At 34.4% G+C, this 14,874-nt stretch overlaps 1 protein-coding gene across 9 annotated transcripts in view; it reads left to right on the forward strand.

Moving 5' to 3' along the window:
• fgd4a (FYVE, RhoGEF and PH domain containing 4a) overlaps positions 1 to 14,874 on the forward strand; it is a 102,903-nt gene that overhangs the window by 32,266 nt on the left and 55,763 nt on the right. For 8 of the 9 annotated variants that reach the window (NM_001423694.3, XM_087292070.1, XM_087292067.1 and 5 more), the window contains 1 exon segment: positions 12,856 to 12,942. In NM_001423694.3, the coding sequence (NP_001410623.3) occupies positions 12,856 to 12,942 (87 nt within the window). 9 annotated transcript variants of the gene reach the window in all.

Here is a 14,874-nt window from a genome sequence, read left to right on the forward strand (position 1 = left end):
AAAAAAACTAAACAATTTTTTTAGTAGGATACAGGTTAATGGTGCCTCTTCATAGGCTTCACATCACTGTGGTCACCACCTATGGTCACCACACACGCGTCTGTTTAAAGCTTTTGTGAAGGACAGACTATAAATGACAGACCATACAACCTCAATAATAGCTTATGCTTGCTGTCAACTATGCCACATTATTTAAGAGCATTCATTACAACATCGATAAGATCTGTGGTCAACTTATGTTTCCTTTTAATATTACAGGGGTGGTCCACTAGGATATCATATTTTAAACTTTATTTAATGTGTAATGTAGATATGTGAATATATAAACAATATCTTTAAATGTAATATGCTCAAAGTTCAATGCAAAGGGAGACCTTGGCTTTTAAAGAGTTCGCTTAGCAAAGACTATAGTGAACGAAGTTTGGGCACTACAAAAATATACATCCGGGTTAGTGAAGCCACAAACACTTCAGGTTACGCACATTCACCATCGCAGCAAAGGGGCTTGGCCGGACGCACTGTTAAAGCAGAGAAAGCTAAAATGCCGTCCAAACGCTGCTCTTTCCACAGAGCTTCTTCTGTTTCTACATTTGGGCTTCCAAAGGACACAACACAAAGAGAGAAGTGCTTGCAATTTACTTTAAATTATTCCAGTAATTATTTTAAAAGTTCCAGAGAATTATTTTAAAAATATATAGTTAGTATTTGACAAAGGACAGCTTCCAGAATCTTGCCTAGTTCAGTGCTAGATTCGCCTAAAAGCTCCATCCAACATTGCTCATTGTGAGCCACAACCTGTAAATAAAATTGATCTGTTATATGCACAGTTTTTAGTGTTAACGGTATGTTATACAAATGATGTAAACAACCGGAAATGCTGTTTGGCATCGTTAACAATTTAGCTACAAATTCATATTTATCCGTCAAACCGATGTTAACACCCACAATCTTCACCTCTATATGTGTCTCTCTATCATGTGCACATGCTTATAACCCGAATATATGTGAAAGACACTTGTCTGATTTTATTTTAGAGAGCAGGTGTGAGGTTTAGCAGTGTCCTCTGCGTCATTTTATGCCTGATTCGGACTCAAACTGATACGGCTTACACGGACTGACAGTATTTACACAGGTCAAAAGTGCTTGTAGGAGCGTGACGTTTTTCCTGGTGACATGGAGCTGATTTGTGAATCACAGCACATTATGTTAACTGACCAATCAGCGCCTCTTCAGAGTGAGTCTTTCAGAGGAACTAGGAAATATGACAGTCATTTCATGTCAGCTGAATAGCAATCAAAGACATATAAAAAATAACATGATTTTTTACAAATGAAGCATGAGCACACATTGCTTTGCATCTTTTAAACACAACCAAACATTCAAAATACACTCCGGACAACCCCTTTAAGATATTTTCTTTAAAATCTGTAATACCACTATTTTTCCTCATCATGCAGTAAAATAACCAACCTTTCTATTTATTGTATTCATTGTATCCTTACAGTTTGACAGACTAATCTATACCTTGACCTTGATCAATTGAAAGGGGTTATGGTCTATTGAGTAATCATTAATATCCCTAAACAACACTGATAATACAAGTGAATATACTTAAGTACAGATAGAATTAAAAATATATTTATACCTATTCACTGAAACTTGTTCAGGTCACATTTCATCTACAATCAAAGAAACATGACATATGAAGTGATATTTGCTTAGAGAAAAAATATATATACAAAACGCTTATTGCATTGTGACAATATTTTATGCATTTAGGATCATTTAGATCAGTGGTCACCAAACTTGTTCCTGGAGGGCCGGTGTCCGGCAGATTTTAGCTCCAACCCTAATGAAACACACCTGAACAAGCTAATCAAGGTCTTACTAGGTATACTTGAAACATCCAGGCAGGTGTGTTGAGGCAAGTTGACACCGGCCCTCCAGGACCGAGATTGGTGATTGGTGATTAGATTAAAAACTCAGCACAATATTACTTACAGTAATCACAACTAATTACAATAAATCAAGTAAAATCTCTGGATGCACTGCAAGTTTAATTTTCTTCATGGAAAGTATCGTTTATGTTTTGGGTGAAATATGACCTGCAATTGGGATATCGTAATTGTTTTGTTCACACTTTACAACAAGGTTTCATTATTTAATGTACTTCCTAACATGTACTAATCATGAACGAAGCTTATAGAGCACTTAGGTTAACATTTACTGATGCCTTATTAACATCCAAATGCATGCTATACATGAGTTAACACACTGTGGGTTAACAAGAACCAACAATGAACAACTGTGTTTTCATTAATGTGAACTAACATTAACAAATACTGTAATAAATGTATTTTTCATCGTTTGTTCAGGTTATTAAATGCGTTAGCTGATACAACCTTATTATAAAGTTTTACCATTGTTTTCACTAATGCATTTACCTTTACAAATCTGTGGTTTCAGTCACCATTATCATGAAAAACATATTAAACTAAATAACAATCAATAGGCAACGCAGTGGCGCAGTAGGTAGTGCTGTCGCCTCACATCTAGAAGGTCGCTGGTTCAAGCCTTGGCTGGGTCAGTTTGCATGTTCTCCCTGCGTTCGGTTTCCACGGGTACTTAAGTTTTCCCCACAGTCTAAAGAGATGCGGTACAGGTGAATTGGCTAGGCTAAATTGTCTGTAGTCTTTGAGTGTGAATGAGTGTGTATGGATGTTTCCCAGAGATGGGTTGCAGCCGGAAGGGCATCCGCTGCTTAAAACATGCTGGATAAGTTGGCGGTTCATTCCGCAGTGGCGACCCAGATTAATAAAGGGACTAAGCCGAAAAGAAAATGAATGAATAACCATCAATAATGACTGGCAGCTTTATACACAGTTTAAAAGAGATATCTTTCTTATTTGTTTTTTTTTCTTTTACATAATAATGTGTAGTAATGCGACTGAGAGTATCTCAGTATCAAAATCAAATCATTATTGTTGTAAATGCTGGATTAATCTGATGAAGATTGCCTTCTTGCGTGATGGTTGCTTCCAATCACATTAAATGCATGCGTACACACTGAAAATTGATTGAGCCTCATTTAGAGAAGCATCTATAAATGCCTTGAGGAAATCCATCATTTATGGCCTTATTGGAAAGCACAATATTTACACTCATTATAGCTGCACAGCAGTAAACAAGATTCATGACGCGTCAACTCTAATGCTCTAACAAGAGCTCCACATAAATGCTAATTACATGCTATAGAACCATAAATTAGCTTGTTAACATGTCAGAGCTATTTCGCTTTGGGATTTAGAGAATGATTGGCTGTATGTTGTGTTTTGAGCAAGAAAGCTGATTGATTGAGGTGTCCTAGATTAATTGAGGCGTCTGCAATGTCATTACATGGATTTTCTATACAGTGTGGAATGTTACAGAAATGAGCCCATTTTGGAGGAATAAATCAAATGAAGGCGTATTCCGAATCGTCAAATGAAAATGTCTGTCACTTTAATAAACTGCAAAAATATTATTTAAATATGAAATCTCACAATCTTGGATATGACACATATTTATTTATTTTTTACTCAGAAATATCATAACGTATGACAATTCTCCACAACAACTAGGCTAGGCCTGTCATAATACAGAATTTTTGTTGTCCGATATACTGGAGGGCTGGTGTTCTGCATAGTTTAGCTCTAACTCCCTTCCTCCTACACCTCCCTGGAGGTTTCAAGTATATCTAGACAGAGCTTGCTTAGCTAGTTCAGCTGTGTTTAATTGGTGTTGGAACTAACATGTGCAGGACACTGGCACTCCAGGACCGAGTTTGGACTCCCCTGTCTTATTTATCTAATAAGTAAATGTCCAATGATTTACTTTGACATCGGTCAGGTAAAATGTAAATGTCCTTGTAAAATGGCTTTAACGTTATTTGTGGATTTGTAAATATATATTGCTACACCAAGAATTATTGAGAAACAAATAGTGCACAATAAGTCGATATATTGATTATTGTAACGGGTCTAACTAGGGATGCACCATATAATGTTTCTGGATTGATATTGCGATGTGCAAATCTGCAGTAGTCACATTGCAGGGTTGGAGTAAGCCGAAAAGAAAATAAATGAATGAATGTTCAGGAACCACATTATTGAGTTATTGTGAAGTTGCTTGTTTGCTTTGTTTTTAACGTGTATGACTGTGAGATTAAGTAGGGCGTGTATCCGCAATCGCAGGATTAGATTATTTATTAAAGAATAAAAGATAAAGGTATTATTATTTTAAAATTATTTATACAATGATGACCATGGCTGTGCCTGAAACCGCATACTTTCATACTATATTATCAGCAGCAGGGTGGATTACTGTAACGGCCTCCTCACTGGCCTTCCTAAAAAGACAGTCAGACAGTTGCAGCTCATCCAGAATGCTGCAGCCAGAATTCTGACCAGAACCAGAAAATCAGAGCACATCACACCTGTACTCAGGTCTCTACACTGGCTCCCAGTTTCATTCAGAATAGACTTTAAAGTATTATTACTGGTCTATAAATCACTAAATGGCCAAGGACCTCAATACATTACAGATATGCTCACTGAATACAAACCCAACAGATCACTCAGATCTTTAGGATCATATAAACTAGAAGTTCCAAGAGTTCAATCAAAGCAGGGTGAATCAGCTTTCAGCCACTATGCCCCCCGCTGCTGGAATCAGCTTCCAGAAATGATCAGATGTGCTCCAACATTAGACACATTCAAATCAAGACTGAAAACACATCTGTTTAGCTGTGGCTTTACTGACTGAGCACTGTGCTGCGTCCGACAGATTGCACTATTATGTTTTTCTCTTCTTCTTCATTCTTTTATATCACATTTTACCTGTTTTTATGTTTTTTAATCAGTTTTATTATTTGTTTTTATTTTTTTTTTACTTGTTTCTTTTATTCTTGTTTATGTAAAGCACTTTGAATTGCCGCTGTGTATGAAATGTGCTATATAAATAAACTTGCCTTGCCTTGCCTTGCCTTGCCTTATATAGTGCGCTAAAATCAGTATGCGAGCAGAGTTGTATGTCCTAATTCATAGAATTTGAAAATCAGTATGCAAGTACCTGGATGACTTCTGGCGAGATTCTAAAGTGCACATCCCATGCATGCTGTGCTATTCCATGATGCCCCGCAAGAGAATTCGTGAATGGGAATGAAGCGACGCAACTGATGAGGGTAGGTCATGTGACCATGACAAAATGGCAGATGTAGTACATCCGAATTCCATTCATACTTTTCACAATCATACTTTATAGAACATACTTTTTTAACAGCTGAGCTGAGTAGTACGTTTAAATTCAAATGCAGTACCTACTGAGTAGTAGGCAGTTTCGGATGCAGCCTGAATCATTTTATGCTTGATTGTTCTATTTCTGTACATGACCATGGTTGCACTATACAGAAAACCATAGAGCACTTTTTATCCGCTTGTTAAGTGGTGACGTATGTAAAACTGTTTCAGGGTCCAAGCCGCCATTCATTTGAGTGGAGAAACCATTCGTTTATGATCACGTTTTTTAATTTTATATAAAGTCATAGTGTACACAAAAGTTTTTAGGCTTGCTGCATAACAAATACCAAAAATTTTACCATTTATAAAAAAATGAATCACTTTCTGGCCATCGGATTTTAGGCATGGACATATATATATTGTGATCGTGATTTTCAAAAGTTTTAAATCGCATGTAAACGTTTATTATTACCATTTCATGAGTCTCCCCATTCAGTTGAATTAAGCGCTTGGACCCGGTAGCCGCTTCGCGTGACGTCACACTTAACAAGCGGATTGACCTGTTATCTCTGCTCTGTTATATTTTTATATGCTTGTAATTTTCTCTAATTTATGCAAATGCACTGCATAGAAAAAGACTTGATCATCCCAATCTATCTAAATGAATTAAAATTTTTCAAATGGAGCTATTCAATTAATCTAGTGAAATTATATTCATATCGCAATACATAATCACAGAAAAAAAAAAATATAGCAATATCAGATTTTTTCAATATCGTGCAGCCCTAACTTCAAGAGTATTTGTGTATAAGACTGGATAACATTTGTAGTTTTTATCAAAGATGAATTGAAGTTTTGTATTTCTTTATGCCGTGTTATTTAATGACATTTGATTAATCAGTTTATGTACCTGAATACTAATTAAACTATGAATTAAACTACTACATTAAAATGCTATCTGTTTGATTTATGCAGATTATCTGTTCTACAAAATCATCTTAATCAATATAAAATGATGAATTTTCCAAATTGATCTATTCAAGTCATCTCGTGAAATTATATTCATCTCACAGAAAAACAAAACATAGTGAAGTCTTTTTTTTTCCAATATTGTGCAGCCCTAACAAAAAACAATCAAACTATGGTTTGAGTTCATTTTAAGGGATTGTTTGACCAAATTTGCTGTTTATTTATTCTCAGACCATCCAAGATATTGGATTTTTTTTTTCTTTATTAAAGAAGGTTTTTAGTAATAGACCATTTCAATGTGGTGATGTCATTGGCCCATGAACATTTCCTGCTTGTCATCAAACTATTTCATAATTGTAACAAAAAGCAATTTAACCATAGCTTAATGTTAAAACAGCTGCCATAACATTATTTAGAAGCATGCATACCTTGTTGGATTCTCAGAAACAATGGAAATTAAAAATGTGAAACGGGAAATACATTAGGACCATTGTTATTGTTTACATCCTTGGTCTAAAAGGTCGATAGACACTTTGAGAGTCATCTGTAGACTGATTATTCTTTCCTGATAAAAGCAGAATAGATATTGGCTGAATTTTCACATTGATGTTTTTCTGAACAAAAATAAAATGGCCTAAATGTGAGTAAAGTAACATGCAAGTTTCATTTTTGTATAAAGTATCCCTTTAAAAAATTAGGGCAGTAAATAAAGCACACAAATGTACAGACAATTTTACAAATGCACACACTCACACAAAAATGAAAGGCTTAAAAAGGGGAAAAATGAATAAATTTTGGAGAAAAACCGATGACTTCTTTTCATGGCTATCCAGCTTTTGTTTGTAGTTTTTGTTAAAAGAGTCTTGTCTATGATGGCTCATTAAAAAAAGCTTTATTTAGAGTCCCACCAGCGTCTTCTTTCATGTCGTTAAAGTATGTTTGTTGTGGTCATGTTAGCTTACAGAATGTGTATTTTTTTGTCTCTCGTTTTTTAAAGCCTCAATTTAAAATGACTAAAATGTGAACATGTGTGCACGCTTGAGTGTGTGGGACAGTAGATCCTTCTGTCACAAGGGCTCCAGATGGCAAGGAAAAAGCCGTGCTTTAATCTCACGCCCGGGATAAATGCACACATGCACCCACCCCGTCCCACTCAAATAAATAAACTTTACTTTAACCTTGTTTCACAGTCCATTGAACTGACTGTTTTAGTCACAATCCCTACTTTATCCTTTAGCCTTTACATTTCAGTTGGATACCATGCTAATATTGATAGTATCATTTATTTATAATTTATAGTTCATCCAAAAATGAAAATTTACTTATCCTTACATGGCTCCAAACCTTAATGAGTTTCTTTTTTTCTGTTAAACACAAAAGAAGATATTTCAAACATTGTTAGACAGGTGAATTTTTTTCCCCAAGTTCAGTTTAATGGAGAGAAGATTTTTTCAATGCATTTTAAATACAACAATTTTAATAAATAATTTCTAAAAACTGATTTATTTCATCTGTGCCATGATCACAGTACAAAATATTTTACTAGATATTTTTCAAGACATTCGTATTCAGTGCAACTTAAAGGCTTAACTAGGCAAGTTTGGTTTATTAGGCAGTCTGTACAACAATGGTAAAATTATTGCTTAAGGGATCTAATAATGTTGACGTTGAAATGTTTTTGATTTTAAATAGAAACTGCTTTTAATACAGCCAAAATAAAACAAATAAGACTTTCTCTAGAAGAAAAAAATATTATCAGACATACTGTGAAAAAGTCTTTGCTCCATTAAATATCACTTGAGAAATATTTTAAAAAGAAAGATCTTTCAAAGGAGGGCTAATAATTTTGCCTTTAACTGTATGTTATAATGCAATAGACTAATGGTCTCCAGCATTCTTCAAAACATCTTCTTTTGTGTTTAAAGGGTCACGAAACACCAAAACACATTTTTTTGAGATGTTGACAATCATATACATGCCCCACATTGCTAAAAACACTATTAGGACATATATTTCCCTAAAATGTGAAAATTGGTTGTTTTTGCGTTGTTTAGAGCAAATTGGTTCCTTCATTTAAAATAAGATTGAAGCAACTTCACAACGATTAGATCATTGTGTAAATTTCAGCGTGGAGATTGGCTGTCTGTACCGGCTAGTACAAAGTGATGTCATTGGGTTTTCATCACATCTATTTATTAATTTATGGGAGTGACTTGGTTCAAACCAATCAGCATGCTCTATTGTGAATTAGGTGCAACTATATTAATATGCATGATATAGCTTCAAAGATTCCTTTTACCTGTTACAGTGTTCAGAGTGATGCCATGTTGTGTTGCCAACCGTATAATGCTAATTCAAACAAGTGGAAGAAGAAGAATTGTTTGGAGACATGGGTCGTCAGTGTTGTGTTTATAAATGTGCTGCAACGAGGACTTAGTTTCAATCTCCCTGCGATGAGAGCACAGCTTGCGTGTTGACCCTCATGTGTGGATTATAGTGGTCTGCTAACATGTGACAACAATTTGTAAGGAACATTTTTTACCTGAGAGCTTTTTGCATCTGGAAATGGTGAAATCCAGATTTGCCACTTGTCTCCTTTTAAAAAAGACGCTGTTCAAGTTGGTGTTGACTGTCCTGTCTCCAAGAGTTTAGTTTGTGTGATGATCAGTGTTCTTTTTTTACGTTTCTTCAGAGGCAAAGTTAGTTTGTATCGTCAGCAGTAAGTACTCTTTCAGTTTTTGAGTACTAATGTGTTACAGTACTAAAGTTTTTAAGTAGGTTACAGAATTATTACTACAGTATTATAGACTAAAAATGCTTTGTTAGGGTCTTTTTAAACGGTTGTACAACAGTTACAGTACATCTGTCTGAACCTGAAGTGCGATGTGAGATGGGGTGCCAGACCGATGTTTTCGCAACATATGTAGCATGCTAAGATTACAACAGTCCACTTTTTCAGCGCGATGCAGTATTTGTGGCAGGCATAATAGACTCTTTTCATACTTCCAGGTTTTTTCAGTACCGGTAGTCATCATAGTTAGGAAAACCTAGAGGGAAGTGAATGGGACAACAAAGACATTTTACAAGCTTTTTTTGCTCAATCTTTTTTTTTTTTTTTTGCTTAAATAATAAAAGAAAAAGTCCACGCTGATGTTATAAAGACTTTCAGAAAAAAAAAAAAAAATGTGTGAGACTGACGGCAGCCCAAGGAAAGAAAAATGTCAAATTTGCTGTCCTGTCCCATAGATGCTGCATTAGAAACCCCTTGCACAAGCGGTAATTAGTTTTTTGTAATTTGAAGCAAAGATGATATAGTACATAAATAAATACATTTAAATGTTCATATGTTTAAAAAAAAAATAATATTAACAACTTTAAAGAATTTAAGATGCTGATGATCGTTAAACACGTCAAAACAGGCTTGTGAAAAGGGTCCATGGTGTATTTATTAATTATTTGTTTATTTTAACAAATACAGTTGGGAATAATACCTACAATTGCGAGACTTAATGTTTGCCTCGTCAGGAGCATCTTTACTTTCTCTTCATGGCCCTTTAACAAAAAAAAGAAATTCAAACTGTTTCGCAAGTTGCAAAAATGTTGACAGAATTAGCATTTTGGGTGTACTGTCCCTTCAAGTTCTATATCATTAATCACTTTTGCATTGTCTTTTAGAGATGTATTCTGTATAATTGTAGCTGTTTTCTTTATAAGCTGTGTGAGTGTCAGCTTGGGCTTTTCATGCGCACATCTGTGTTCAATAGGAAGCCACGCAGCACTTGTTTACCGATTGACTTTCATGTTTTATGTGCGTTAGAAATAGCTTACATTAACTCAGCTTTCTGATGGCCCAGATATCCTGGCAGAATTAATTACTGCTCCATCTCTGGGGATTTGCTTTGCTTTGTTTTGCTACAATTGCTGGATTAATGTTCTCTTACTCTCTCTGTACACACAGACCTTCTGCTCAGTGCTTTATCATGCTGGAGACATTGGTCTGCTTGTATTGTAATACACTCATAGTGTTATACATGATTCAATTTTAAGGTTTCACTTATTACATAAATACTTAATTACATGAGTGCTCTTTGATTATGTATAGTATACATTTGTAAATATCTGAGCCTTGCTTGCTTATTCATTCATTCATTTAGTCAATCAATTTCAATCGTGTTACAATTTTAAACTTCCAATATATTATACTGTATATTTTCATTTGAAAATATCTGTAATCTATTTAATGTATTATTTTACGCTATTTTACAAATTTATCAAATAAATTTGATTTCACATACAGTTGGGGTCAGAATTATTAGCCCCCCTGAATTATTAGCTCCCTGTTTATTTTTTTCCTTAATTTCTGATAAACGGTGAGATTTAACACATTTCTAAACATAATAGTTCTAATATCTCATTTCTAATAACTGACTTATTTTATCTTTGCCATGATGATAGAAAATAGTATTTTTAAGACACTTCTATACAGCTTAAAGTGTTATTTAAAGGCTTAACTAGGTAAATTAGGTTAACTAGGCAGGCAGACTATCAAAAATATGTAGCTTAAAGATGCTAATAATTTTGCCCTTAAAATGTTTTTATTTTTTTTAAACTGCTTTTATTCTAGCTGAAATAGAACAAATAAGACTTTCTCCAGAAGAAAAAAATATTATCAGACATACTGTGAACATTTCCTCTGTTAAACATCATTTGGGAAATATATAAAAAAAATAAATAAAAATTTAAAGGGGGACTAATAATTCTGACTTCAATTGTATATAATTTCAGCATTTTGTATTGTGCAGTGTGACATTGTTTTGAGCATTTTTCAACATATATTTTGCATTTCAGTAGGGCTGAGCCGATTAAATGATATAATATCGAATTGCGATAAAATTAATGTAAATAACAATGAAAGCTCTGGACTTTTTTGCTTTATATTGAAGAGCCATTCATACTGCAGAAATGTGCAACTATGGTAATCTATATGTGTTTTCATTTTAGAGATGTACCAAATTTTCGACCACCAAAAATGTACTCTTTTAAATCTGGGAGCATTAACAACTGATATCGAAATATATGTATTTTTATCATTTAATATGGAAAACAATTATCAAGATTGCATTTTTGCCATATCGCCCAGCCCTACATTTGAGCCAGTTGAGCCAGAACATGCAAACTCAACACGGAAATGCCAACTGACCTAGTCAAGGCTCGAACCAGCGACCTTCTTGCTGTGAGGCAACAGCACTACCCACTGCGCCACCGTGTCGCCTTGTTAATGTATTATTTTGTATAAATTGTATATTTTGTTAATAATTCAATTATTTAAGAAAGTTTTAACTTGGCATATATTAGGAAAAATATATAATTTATGTAATTACATTAAGCCTAGTCTAATTATTGATTTGTTTGTTTGATTGTTTATTTTTTCTCCATTGTAATTATTATTAACTGTCCAACTTCTTAGAGTTTTCAGGGTGTCCTCTTTTATTCCATATTCAGGACAGTGTTGTGTGCTCTAACCAAGGCTCATAGCAGAGTCATTTAATTTACTTTAGTTAAGAACTGGTATGCAGAAACAATCCATGTCTGAACTCCTTTTAAGACCTTTGGGATGAAACACCATTTATTTCTAAATGGTATCAAATCCTCACAGATTTCATCCAACATTTAATGGATGAAGTTTTTCCCAGAAGAGTAATAGCTGTAATAGCGTGGTCTAACTCTCCATTAATGACAAGGATTCAAATTTTGCAGATTTTTTTTTCTCTCCCCTGTTCTTATTCTTAGCCCACCCACAAATTTCTCTGCCCTCCTCAGTTTCCATCTACAATATTACCTCCAAACATTACCTTATATTTTTAAGTTATATGTAGCTTCCATTCCTGGCATGTATTGGGTTGGCTTGAATCTTTGGATTTCATTTTCAGGATTTCTGTTTCTCTTGTTTACATTAGTCAAAACTTCATTCATTAATTTTCTTTCAGCTTAGTGTCTTATTTATCAGAGGTCGGCACAGCGGAATGAACCGCTGACTATTTCAGCATATGTTTTCCACAGCGGATGCCCTTCCAACCGCAACCCAGTATTAGGAACACACACCTATACACACTCATTCACACACACACACACACTCACTCGTTCACCATGGACAATTTATTTTATTCAGTTTACCTATAACATCAATCCACACCAAAACAGGGAGAACATGCAAACTCCACACAGAAATGCCAACTGGCCCAGCTGAGACTCAAACCAGCATCCTTGTTGCTGTGAGGCGACATAGTTAACCACTGAGCCACCGTGCTGCCACATTACTCAAAAATATATCATGGAAAAATTATATTCAGTAATGATAATTCTGCTTTGCCATTTAAAGGCATTAATAACATTTTAAAACATTAAAACAGAGCACATTTACTTTAAATTATAATAATATTGTACAGTTTATAGTGCATTTTTGAGAATAGAAAAGCTTATTCTAAAAAACCTACAGATCCCAAAGCCAGATCTAATCCTCTTCCCGCATAATATTTTGTTCCCTCTCTCTACTGTACATAAATAGTGACAAGAATGAAACAAACTAAATATTTCTCTTGGCTTCTTTCAGATAAATCCGGTAACCCCAGCTGCTTTCCTTCCAAACAATCAGACGAAGAGGAACCTTGTGTTGGGGTGAAAATCGCTCCAAACAAAGGTGGGCAACAATCCTCCCTTCCTCTCCTTTATATTCTGTATATCGCTTTCTCTGTTCACTTGTTCAGACCCTCATTTATTGTAGCTATTGATGCTTATGTGCTACAATAAATATTTCATAATAACCTGTGACTACATATTGTTGGATTTAAAATCTACCATAAGAGATAAAAGATGCCTTTATTTTACATGTAATTTTGTTGTGTTATGAAAATTAATCGCCGTAATTCAGTCGGACTTTTATGAGCACCCTGGCTTTTTTAAAACAGTGTCGCTTTGTCATCTGTTTCGCTGGTGTAATTAGAGGAGGAGGTTAAAACTAATATCAATTTAGACAATTTTTAGGTCATACTAGATATATTTGATGTTTAATGTAAGTTTTGTTTATTCATTCATTCGTTAATCATTAGTGACGGCGTTATATCACATAAGTGTTTGCTTTTCTATTAGGTGTCCATTTCTTTTACTTAGATTAATATTTGCTTCTGCTATTTATACTTTGCATTTCAATTTATACTTTTATTGCACTTGGCCTGCAAATTAAAATATAAACTGTATAAAAAGCATAAACGTATTGACAGTTATAAGTACCATAAATTGTTATGGGTCACTGATGCTATCATTGGGCACAAATCCATACATTTCTCCCTTTCTGGCTGTTCTTTCTCTGAAGAAATTCTGTAGAAACACTGCTCAAGTGTGTCGCCTAATCGGTAAGCAATGCCAAACCTTATTGCACAACAATTATCTAGCTTTTTGTCTAAAAAATGATAAAGAAAGAAAAAAGCCGCAACTTTACGATCAGTGGGAGATAGTAATGTTTTGCCCGCCAAGGGGCGTTCCCCTAATGGTGTGACGACACGTGAAAACTACCAATAGAAGACATGCAATCCACAAAATGTTCTTTTGCTTGTTGCTTTTCGCCAACATTTCTGTTATCGCTTCAGATAAATATTTTTCAAATGGAATAATGCACGTCATTTTGAAAACATGATTAATTTCCTCATTCAGTTTGCTCTGTGAGTCTGGAGCTCCATGTGTAAACAAATGCCACAATGCTTGCCCTTTGCCCACTTGTCAGAGTGTTAAATGGAGAAGCTTTTGTTTCCCTGACTGTAAATAGGAATACTAATGGAGTCTGTGGTGATGAAACAATTCAGTTGTGTTGGTTATACGTGTTTTAGTTTAGAGAGCCGGACATGGAGGACAATGCTGTACTTTATCGTGGACTTATGACAATGTTAACAGTTATCAATGTAATGTAAGAGTTATCAAAGAACTTCACCTTAATGCGATGCTTTTGGTCAGCTGGATAATGGTGTGGTTTTGGTCCTGAGTATTTGACTAATGGTGGTTGAGGTTTTTTTTTTATTGGTTATTTAGTTGTGCGTGTGTGTATTATAATGTTTTTAAGTATAGTTTTAACTGTTTTTACAATGTAAATATACAGTAATTGGTGCTCACAACACAACTTTGGTCAAATAATTACATAAATGCATTTAAAATGTATATTATTATTATTATTATTATTAAATTTATCATGACTGAGTTATTTCACTACAGTTTTTATGGTGTTTATGATCAAATAAATGCAGATATGGAAATCATGAAGACTGCTTTAAAAACAAAAACCCAAACTTATTTGTAATTGTACATAAAAGTAAAAAGAAATTGGTGTAGTTTTAACCAATATTTGGGTCAAATATTGAAAATCTTGAAAAAAAATTTGAAAAATCCTGCTTGGCCTGTTCACCTAACTTCACGTTAATGAGATGCTTATGGTCAGCTGGATAATGGTGTGGTTTTGGTCCTAATGGTCCTAATTTGACTAATGGTGGTTGAGAGTTTTTTTTTCTTGGTTATTTATTGTGCGTGTGTGTATTGTAAAGTTTTTTTAAGTATAGTATTAACTATTTTCAAAATGTAAATGTGC

The sequence above is a fragment of the Danio rerio genome, chromosome 18 (genome assembly GCF_052040795.2).
Source record: "Danio rerio strain M-AB ecotype USA chromosome 18, GRCz13ab, whole genome shotgun sequence".
NCBI classification, from domain to species: domain Eukaryota; kingdom Metazoa; phylum Chordata; class Actinopteri; order Cypriniformes; family Danionidae; genus Danio; species Danio rerio.